The sequence below is a fragment of the Nannospalax galili genome, unplaced genomic scaffold (assembly GCF_000622305.1).
Source record: "Nannospalax galili isolate Female #2095 unplaced genomic scaffold, S.galili_v1.0 scaffold765, whole genome shotgun sequence".
NCBI classification, from domain to species: Eukaryota; Metazoa; Chordata; class Mammalia; order Rodentia; family Spalacidae; genus Nannospalax; species Nannospalax galili.
Genome location: NW_008352647.1, coordinates 389449 through 399886, shown reverse-complemented (window position 1 = coordinate 399886; position 10438 = coordinate 389449). Strand labels below are relative to the sequence as shown.

General features: G+C 46.4%; 1 protein-coding gene across 2 annotated transcripts in view; it reads right to left on the bottom strand.

Annotated features, from left to right (window-relative positions):
- Positions 1 to 10438, bottom strand: part of Ppp1r16b (protein phosphatase 1 regulatory subunit 16B) — a 120384-nt gene that overhangs the window by 1902 nt on the left and 108044 nt on the right. The window contains exons 7-10 of one of the 2 annotated variants that reach the window (XM_008849580.2): positions 6385 to 6510; positions 5710 to 5785; positions 4569 to 4698; positions 4309 to 4477 (exon numbers count right to left, since the gene is read on the bottom strand). In XM_008849580.2, the coding sequence (XP_008847802.1) occupies positions 4309 to 4477; positions 4569 to 4698; positions 5710 to 5785; positions 6385 to 6510 (501 nt within the window). The remainder of the gene's footprint in view (positions 1 to 4308; positions 4478 to 4568; positions 4699 to 5709; positions 5786 to 6384; positions 6511 to 10438) is intronic. The other variant, XM_017802329.2, reaches the window with a different exon arrangement.

Here is a 10438-nt window from a genome sequence, read left to right as displayed (position 1 = left end):
TAGGTTCAACACCAGCTTGTGCTCCAGAGAAAGACACACACACACACACACACACACACACACACACACACACACACCCCAAAAAGAAAAACATTATTCACACTCAAAATTATTTCTGAGGGCTGGAGAGATGGCTCAGTGGTTAAGAGCACTACCTGCTCTTGCAGAGGACCCAGGTTCAATTCCCAGCACCCACACAGCAGCTAACATCTGTCTATAACTCCAATTCCAGGGGATCCAACACCCTCTTCTAACCACAGAGGGCATTTCACAACACGAGTGCAACTCACATACATGTAGACAATACACTAATACACATAAAAAATTTTTTAAATAATTTATTTATTTATTTATTTTTATGTGTATGAGTGTATTGCCTGCATGTAGGTAAGTGCACCCATGTCGTGCAAATTAAATATTTTTAAAAATTGTTTCTGGATTGAATATGGGTAGACTTTTCTCCTTATTCACTAGACAACATGTCATAACAGCTATTTGGACAGCATTTGCATTGTATTACCTGTTGTAAGTCATCTGTTGAAGTAATAGGAGGATTTCATAGACTGTATGCAAACACCACACTATTTGATATAGGGAAAAAAACATCTAAAGATTTTGGTATCTGAGGGAAGCCAGGTCCTGAAATCAATCCCCCATGAATATAAAGCAACAACCATAAGCAACACCAGTCTAAAAGACTGCATATTCTTTAAAAATAATATTTATTTTTATTTTATGTGTATGAGTGTATTGCCCACATGTATGTGCGTGCACACATGTCATGCAGTGCTGAGGTCAGAAGAGGGTGTTGGAGTCCCCTGGAACTGGACTTAAGGATAGTTCTTAGTCGCCATGTGGGTGCTGGGAATGGAACCTGGGTCCTCTGTAAGAGCAGTCAATGCTCTTAACCGCTGAACCATCTCTCCAGCCCCAAAGACTGCATATTCTATAATTTTAACTACATGACCTTCTAGTGACAACCAAGGCACTGGAGATCTTTTGGGGGCACTGAAAGCATTCTACATGATGCTGTAATGGTGGATATGTGACCCTCTGCATTTGTCAGAATTCATAGACTGTACAACAGAGAGAACCTCATATGTGTGTATCAATACTGACTCCTCAGTGGCTGCCCATAAAGCGCACTGGTGCAAGATGTTAATAAACGCAGAACCTGGGGGCATGCTAAAGAGGGATACAGGAACTGCCTGCACTTTCTATGTGTATGAGTTATGTGTGTGTGTGTGTATGTGTGTGTGTGTGTGTGTGTGTGTGTGTACATGGTGTGTGCGAATGCATGTGAATGGAGACCAGAGAGTGGCACCAAGTGTCCTCAACTGCACTTCACTTTCAAAATATTTTTAATTACATGTATTTGTGTGTATGTGTGTGGGTGTGCATGTACATGTGGAGGCCAGAGGACAACTTTCAGGAATTGGTTCTCTTCTTCCACCATGTGGGTCCCAGGGATCAAACTGAGACGCACAGGCTTGGTGGCAAGGACCTTTACCCACTGAACCATTTTGCTAACCTTATTTTTTGAGACAGAATCTCTCACTGAACCTGAAGTTCACCAACTCAGCTAGACTGACTAGCCAGTGAAGCCCAGGGACTCTCTGGTCACCATTTCCCTGGCACTGGGATTACAGGAGTGCATTATGACACCTGGATTATTTATTTATTTATTTATTTATTTAATGTGTATGAGTGTATTGCCTGCACCTGTGTCATGCAATGCTCATGGAGGTCAGAAGAGGGCATAGGATTCCCTGGAACTGGAGTTACAGATGGTTGTTAGCTGCCATGTGGGTGTTGGGAACCAAACCCAGATCCTCAGCTAGAGCAGCCAGTGCTCTTAACGGCTGTGTCACCTCTCCAGCCCCACACCTGGATTTCTTTTAATGTGGGTGTTGAGGATCCAGATGTCCTCATGTTTGTGTGGCAAGCACTTTACTGACTGAGCCATCTTCCCCAACCCCTCTACTGCTCAAAATTGTAGGTTCTATTAATTAAAAAAGAAAACTGTATATACAATATCTGAGTCCCAACTTCAGGGATTCTCATTCTTGCAAATGTCATTAAATTAAAATGAGGGCTCTTGGGGCTGGAGCAGTGGCTCAGTGGTTAAGAGCACTGGCTATTCTTGCAGAGAACCCAGGTTTGATTCCCAGCACCCAAATGGCAGCTAACAACTGTCTGTAACTCCAGTTCCAGGGCATCCAACACCCTCTTCTGACCTCTGAGGACACTGCATGACACAGGTGCACTTTTAGACACATGCAGGCAATACACACATACACACAGAATAAAAAAATAATAAAACAAATGAGGGCTCTTTGCCTGCTGCTGCCAAGAACTGGGGGAAAAGAGGCTTGGTGAGATTAAGATTAGGCTTCACCCCAAGTCATCACCATGGTCAAAGGAGGTGTTGCTGCTGGTGGTATACTGCATGTTAATTCTGCTTTACAAGAGGTGCCAAGGACTGTCTTTGCCCACAGTGGCCTAGCATGTGGAATACCAAACCTGCCCAAGCTTAGACAAGTGCCAAGGCCATCTTCGTGTGCTTGCACTTCTCCGTGATGAACCTATGTAGGTGAGCTTGGCGAGGGCCTTTGCGCTGAGCACCCAGTCGACCTAATTAGGGTTGCTAACAGGAGGAAACTAAAGGAATGAGCAAGCCTGTGCAAAACAGATCCAGATGGGAAACAGTGTAGGTGGTCGCTTGCAGTTACGTAGTGGTTAAGGACTGTGGCAGAGAATCAGGATAAGGATGTCACTGAAGAGCACTTCAAATGCAAGCAACCAACAAATTAACAATAGGGCTCAAAAATAATGAGAATATATTGAATTAGGGTGGGCCCTGATCTGATGACTAGGTTTCTTATAAGAAAACAGAGGGGCGGGGCTGGAGTGATGGCTACGGGGTTAAGAGCACTGACTGCTTTTGAAGAGGACCTGGGTTCGATTTCCAGCACCCACATGGTGGCTAACAACTGTCCGTAGCTCCAGTTATAGCGGATCTGACGCCCTCTTTTGACCTCTGCAGTCATTGCACATGAGTACACTTACACACATGCAGGCAATACACTCATACACATAAAAACTAATAAAAATAGTAAATAAAATGCTTTTTAAAAGAAAACAGAAAAGGAAAGATGGCTTGGTTGGTAAAATGCCTGATGCAGAAGAATTAGGACTTTATTTCAGACTCCCAGCACCCACATAAAAAAGCTAGGCATGGTTGTGTGTATCTGTTACCTTAGTGCAGAGTGGGCAGAGACAGATGAAACCCCAGAGTGCCATCTAGTCAATCAGTGAGTATCAGGGTTAATGAGAGACCCTGACTCATGGAGAGCAATGGAGGAAGACACCAGACATTGACTTCTGGCTTCCATACACATATACACACATGCATGTGCACTCACATGCACATGTGCACACACACAAACACACTGCACACAAAAATATTTTTAAATAAAGACTACAAAGCACACACATTCACAAAGAAGAAGGCCTGTAAAGACAGAGACTGAAGACATGCTAGCAAAAGTGAAGGGTCACCCAACCCACCAGAAGCTAGGAGGGCTTGGCACAGCCCCCTAGGAGCACCAACCCTTGAAACACCTTGACTTTAGGCTTCTGGCCTCCAGACCTGTGAGACCCCAACCCACCAGAAGCTAGGAGGGCTTGGCACAGCCCCCTAGGAGCACCAACACCTTGACTTTAGGCTTCTGGCCTCCAGACCTGTGAGACTATGACTTTCTAGGCCACCCAGCTTGTCCTCCAATATGACAGCTGAAGGAGAAGACCCTCTCCTTCATACCCTCTTCAGAGAGCACACAGAGGCCAGGGCCACTGACTGTGGTTGGAACAGCCTCTCAGAGCTTCTACCAGCTCCTCCTCAGTTTGCAAAATACTTCTAAACAGATGTCTTTTTGATAAATACCATTCTCAAATCTTATGCCCCTGCCCCACTGCTACCCCAAAGCTTTTGGGGTTCATAGCTCCTGGAGTAACCTCCCCTTCTGGGGAGTCCAGAACCAGATCCAGATCTTGGAGACAAGCAGGCCCATGGCAGTCACCCTGTCCCTGCCAATGATGAGCGTCTCCTTTATGCAAAGGTCCCAGCTCTGCAAGGGTCACCTCCTCAAGGACACTAGCCATCACCATCAATTGGGCTCCAACTGCGGAAGGGCACTGTGTAGCTGCTTCTCTGACAGTTTTCAGAGGAAGAGGTAGGGCCAGGCAGGCCCCTGTCCTCCTCCTAAGGCAATGGCCAACACTGAGGCCTGTGAGAAGGTCACTCACTGGGTCCTTGTTCTCCTGATCTGTCCTGGTCTCCCTGATGTCCCCATTGTAGGTGGAGGTACGCTGGTCCTCGGCTGCACTCCGCTGCTGCCACAAGATGGCCTCTCCCTCATACTCCTTCCGGTACAGGTTGGTCCTGTCTGACAGGCTGGCTCGACGCACCACCTTCCTAAGGGGACAGAGGAGGCACTAGGAAGCCATGTCCAGGGCCGACAGAGGTAGGCATACGCAGGGGTCCCCGGCCAACCTGTTCCACTCACCCCCGGCTGCCTGCACTGGATGTCCTCCGGCTCAGGGACGACTTGTGCCTCAGCTGGGATTTCATGATCACGTCATGCTTGTGTTTCAGTTCCAAAAGCAAGACCTTGAACTCCTCTTCTTCACACAGGTCTGAAGGAGTACAAGAGTCAGTTGGGGAAGACTGGGGAGAGACAATATATCAAAGGAGCCACCATCCAAATCCACTGGAAGCTCCAGGCATCTCTGGGGGATATGGGTGGTGGGACAGCAAGACCAATCTATTTCCTTAGAGGAGTGTGAGAATGAGAGACATGAGCCACATACATGGCCGTAACTCCCAAGCTTCCCAGCTAGGACTGAGGGACTCATACTCATTATATATATATATATATATACACACACACATTTATTATTTTTATTTTATGTGTATGACTGTATTGTCTGCATGTATGTAAGTCTATCCATGTCGCACAATGCCTGCAGAGGTCAGAAGAGGGTGTTAGATCCCCTGGAACTAGTGTTATAGATGGTTGTTAACCACCACCTGAGTGCTGGGAATCAAACTGGGTCCTCTGCAAGAGCAGCCAGTGCTTTTAACCACGGAGCCATCTCTCCAGCCCAGGACCCATACTCTCGATAGTCTCTGGAAGATTTATCAAGTCTTCTCTGATATGAGGCTTTAAGAGAAACAAGCAGATTCTCCAAGCAGGAAAGAGGTGAAGATCCTGAGAAATCCACCCAAGTCCACCAGTTAATCTGTGAATCCCTTTATCTACCTGTCCACCTATTTACCTGTTGGCTTACTTGGACATCTGTCCATAGATTTATCCTAAGCCCACCCATCCTCTTAATTATCTGTCTGTCAGTCTGCCTATCTATCTATCCATCAACCCATTATCACATCTTATATTACATCTACCTGTCTATCCTACTCATCTATCCCTCCATGATCTATTATCTATCATCTATCTATCTATCTATCTATCTATCATCTATCTGTCTATCAATCAATCAATCAATCAATCATCTATCATCTCTCATTATCTACTTACCTACCTACCTACAATCATATATACTCAAGCATTTGTCCACTCATCATCAAACAAACTGATGAGCACCTATGTATGTATTATGTATTATGCTGTATTATACTGGACTTACCTATTGGCATCTCATCCATGGATGTCCTGGCACTGAGACTAGCTCCATGGGACACCAACAGTTCTGCCATTGGCATCTACAACAAAAGAAGTTGTTCATGTTCCCATGCCTAGAATTCAGGAAGCCTAGGAGGTGGAGAGAGTATCTCAGCCCCCTTAAAATGTGACCCAAAGAATGGTGAAGGGAAGCAGAGTCCCAGGGAAGCCCTTGTACCTTGGAGCCATGGGAGAATTTTGATAGATGTGATAGGCTTGGTACCTCTTTCCAAGCATGTCTGGGTTACTCCAAAGAGGAGGAAGGGAAGGAACAGGAGGAACAGGAGGAGGAATAGGAGGAGGAGACGGAGAAGTGGGGAAGGATAGTTAGTTGTAACTCTAGAGCTGCCAGGTGCATAAGGTGGGAGGGCATAAGCTACAATCATATGTGGAAACAGACAGGAAAGCCACACAAGGCAGAATTCCTGGGAATTTTCTACTTGGCAAAACTCTTATCCTGTTAGGATACAGTTGGCCAAAAGTATAACCTCCTGGAGCCTTTTCATTCCTCACATGCTCACTGGAGACAAGACCTTGAGTCTTGTGTTCCATTAAACCAATTTTCCAGCCCAAAGGACTTGGTCACAGCAGGTTAATCCTTCACCAGACTCCTCTGGGGAGTCCTGTGAGTAGAAATTACCTGTCCCCAGAAGGCTGCTGCATGCAGGGGCTCCCAGCCATCCCAGTCCTTCACATCCACACGCACTCCATGGTCCAGGAGGAGCTCAGCTGCCCGCAGGTATCCATTGGCTCCAGCTATGTGCAACTGGAAAAGAGGAGAGGAGTCAACATTCCCAAGGAGGCAGACCCTCCCCAAGTCTCATAGCATCCTTGGGGTCAGAAGACTGGAAAAGAAGGAGGTGGAAACACCAGCCATATCAGTTGCAGGGATCACTAAGTCTGAAATAGAGAGGGAGATGGGAAGACAGAGAGATGAGCTCTTCACCCCTGTGGTTTCCATCCTGTGTGTTGTACCCTTGGTAAAAGGTCTCAGAGGTCCAATATGGTGGTTTAAAAATAAGTCTACCAATTCTTTGACATATCTTCCTTTGAAAGATGTAGTCTGACTGATCTCCATTTGAATGTAGACCGGATACAGTGACTCACTTCTAACCAAGAGGATATTACAAGTGGCACTGTGTGACTTCTGAGGCTGGGATATAAGAGGCGTTACTGCTTCCCCCTTACACTCTCTTGGATTCATCTAGGCAGAGGCAGTCACCTCAAGCATCCCTAAGAAGCCATTCTAAGGAAACAAGAAACAGGTTTTCCGCCAGCTTCCAGCACCAATGTCAGCCATGCTTGGGGCCACCTTGGAGGGGACCCTCCAGCTTGAGTCCAACTTCAGATGAGGCAGCCAGCCCTGGCCAACCTCATGGGAAATGCCAAGCTACAGCCACTCAGTTTTGCAATTCCTAAATCCCTGACCCACAGAAATAATAAGTGTTTATTACTGTTTTAAGGTGCTATGCTATGGGGTGAATGATTATTCAGCAATAGATAACTGGTATACCCAATAATGGAAAGGCTCATGCTGCTCATGCTGAGGTCCCAACTCACTATCTATCATCTATCTATCTATCTATCTATCTATCTATCTATCTATCTAAGGTTTCATTCTGTAGCCCAAGATAGCCTCAACTCGCAGTGGTCCTCCTGCCTCAGGATTATAGTCATGAGCCACCATACCCAGCTGAGGTCCCAACTCTTCTACCCATCACCATTCAAGGCTGCCAGTCATGGCTGCTCTCTAACAGACCTCAGTTGCCCCACTTGTTCAATAACCCAGAAAGTGTTTAGCACCCAATGGACACTCAGAAAGCCACCAACATTCTTACAGAGCCCTTCGTGATGAAAAAGTAAGTCTCACGAATGAGCGAAGGAATGGGAAGGAGGCAAAGCAAAAAGAAACCAACTGTCTGGCCACTGAAGGGGACAGAAAGGATAGTTCACAGAGGCCAGCTGAAGACTGGCTGGGAAGGATCTAGAGAATATAAGGGGATTGAGGTCTAGGACAGCAGTCAGTGGGACAGACAAGTCACAGCCTCAGGGAGTGACAAGTTAGGAGGGAGTCCTGATGGTCACATGCTCCCTCACCCTGGGGAAGGTTGCTGTAAAGTTTTTAAAAAAGTAGGTTTCTTTTCTTTTCTTTTCTTTTCTTTCTTTCTTTCTTTCTTTCCTTCCTTCTTTCTTTCTTTCTTTCTTTTAAACTCTTTCTTTCTTTCTTTCTTTCTTTCCTTCCTTCCTTCTTTCTTTCTTTTCAATTTTTTTAGCACAAATCTAAGGTATGATGTGATAGAGAGGAACATGAAGATTAGCAACATTATCAAATTTAGAAATGTCTGATGCTTGCCAGTTGTGGAGAACAGCACCTTGCTGACCAGCCAGAAACCTCAGAGCATAGGGTCTCAGTAATGAGTTGGCATGAGATAAAAGGTATTATCATCATAGGGATATTGTTAATAATGAGAAAGAAAAGGAGGAGGAAGAGAGGGAAGAGGGAGAGGGAGGGGGAGGGGGAGGGGAGTTGTTACAGCTAGCATGTTGGCACATGTCTGAAACCCCCCTTCACTTGAGAGGCAAAGGCAGGAGAATTGTGAGTTCAAGGTCAGCCTGAGCTACAACAGCAAGACCCTATTACAATACAAAATAAATAAGGGCTGTGAAGATAACTCAGCAGTAGAGTACTTACTTGCCTAGCATGCATGAAGCCCTAAGTCAATTCTCAGTGCCAAAAGAAGAGAGAGTGTGTGTGTGAGAGAGAGGAAGGGAAGAGAAAAGAAGAGAAAGAAGAGGAAGAGGAGGAGGAGAAGGAGGAAGAAGGAAGGAAGGAACTCATTGTCAATATCTACTGAGTTTTCAGATTGTGCTGAATATCTGTGGCTGAATCTCATTTAATCCTCCAGCCACCCTGTGAGGAAGACACTATTATCTCCAGTTTCCTAGAAAGACCTAGTACATGCCTGGCCTGGGTGGATGGGACCAGCACCTTTCAGTCTCAGTCTCACTACCTGACCCCATTCTTCAGTGCATGGATGTAGAGCTTGATACTGCTGAACTTGAGACCCTGGGTTTCTGGGTGGGTGCTCCTGACCAGCAAGGAGGCTAGGGCAGTGTCCAGCCCTTGGGGAGTGGATTTCCATAGCCTTGTTCCAGTTGTCAGATTAGAGACTATAGAATCAGACCCTCCCCAATACTGAGCTGCTGCTATCAGGGCCTGGGGGTAAAGGCCAAAGTTTCCCCAAGCCACTGATAGTGACAGTAAGGTTAGAAGGGTCAGTGGAGGTAACTAGGCAGAGTTGAGAAGAAGGTTCCGTTGTTTTATCGCTCTAAGGTCTAGTAAGGTGGACAGATGGACAAACAGATGGATGGACTGATGGATCAACGGATGGGTGGACAGATGGACAAACAGATGGATGGACTGATGGATCAACGGATGGGTGGACAGATGGACAAACAGATGGATGGACTGATGGATCAATGGATGGACCAATAGATAAATGGATGGTACCCGGATAGATGGACAAATGGATGGATGACTGGCATGTCCAGACTGGAATCAGGAAGCCCAGAGGAGAAGCTGTTATATGGATTCATGGATGAGCTAAAAGAGCAGGGCAGTAGGGTGGGCAGGCACACTAGGCCTGGGACTGGACAGTGTAAAGCAATGTGACATGATAAAGAAGTGAATGGATCGGTATAATGGCTCAGATCTCAGCAGACCGCCAGAGAGTGCCGAGTTCTGGCCTCCCTCTGGCCTCTCTCTGACAGAGTGGCTGAGAACACAGGGGACTGCCTAAGAGCCTCCAGATCCTGCCTCCATGTGGTGGTGAGGGTCCCTTAATTGTGCCATATCCATCACCCTACCTGGGATTTCATGAGGCCCCTCCCAAGGCCCCAGGGCAGGTCTGGCTTTGGTAGGCTAAGGCTGAGATCCAAGCAGACAGCCTGAGAGGGTGGGTTTCAACTTTCATCTGTGTAGTGGCTCTAATCTCAGCAGACCGCCAGAGAATGCCGAGTTCTGGCCTCCCTCTGGCAGAGGGCCTGAGAATGCAGGGGACTGCCTGAGAACCTTTGGATTCTACCTCCACATAATGGTCAGCTTCCCCTACTTGCGCCATACCCATCCCCTTACCTGGGATTTTGTGAAGCCCCTCCCAAGGCCCCAGGGCAGATCTGGCTTTGGTAGGCTAAGGCTGAGATCCTAGCAGACAACCTGAGAGGGTGGAATGCCTTAGAGTGACCAGCTCCCTGCCTCCACTTGGTGAAGGAAGCCTGAGTGTACCTGACTGGAACCTGAGTTGGGCTTCTGTGGGTACTCCTGAATAGCTGATCTGAAGCCATCAGTTCCCTCCAAATTAAACCTGAGAGAACCTGAACCCTGTACCAACCAACCAATAAAGAAAGGATCTAGGCACCCTGATAATACAAACAGAAGCATACTTCAACTTAATTCTTATATCAGAATCATAAACAACAAAAGAAATTCACATGCCAAAACCACAATGAAAGAACAATAAAATGGAAAGCCAAAACACTATGTCCCCACCAAACTCCACCAATCCTGTAGAAGAGTTCTACAAAGAGAACCCCCTAGAGATAACCCAGGACACAGAATTTAAAAGAACAATCATGAACATGGTCAAGAAATTCAGTGAATTTAAAGAACACATGAACAAACAAATCAAAGAACG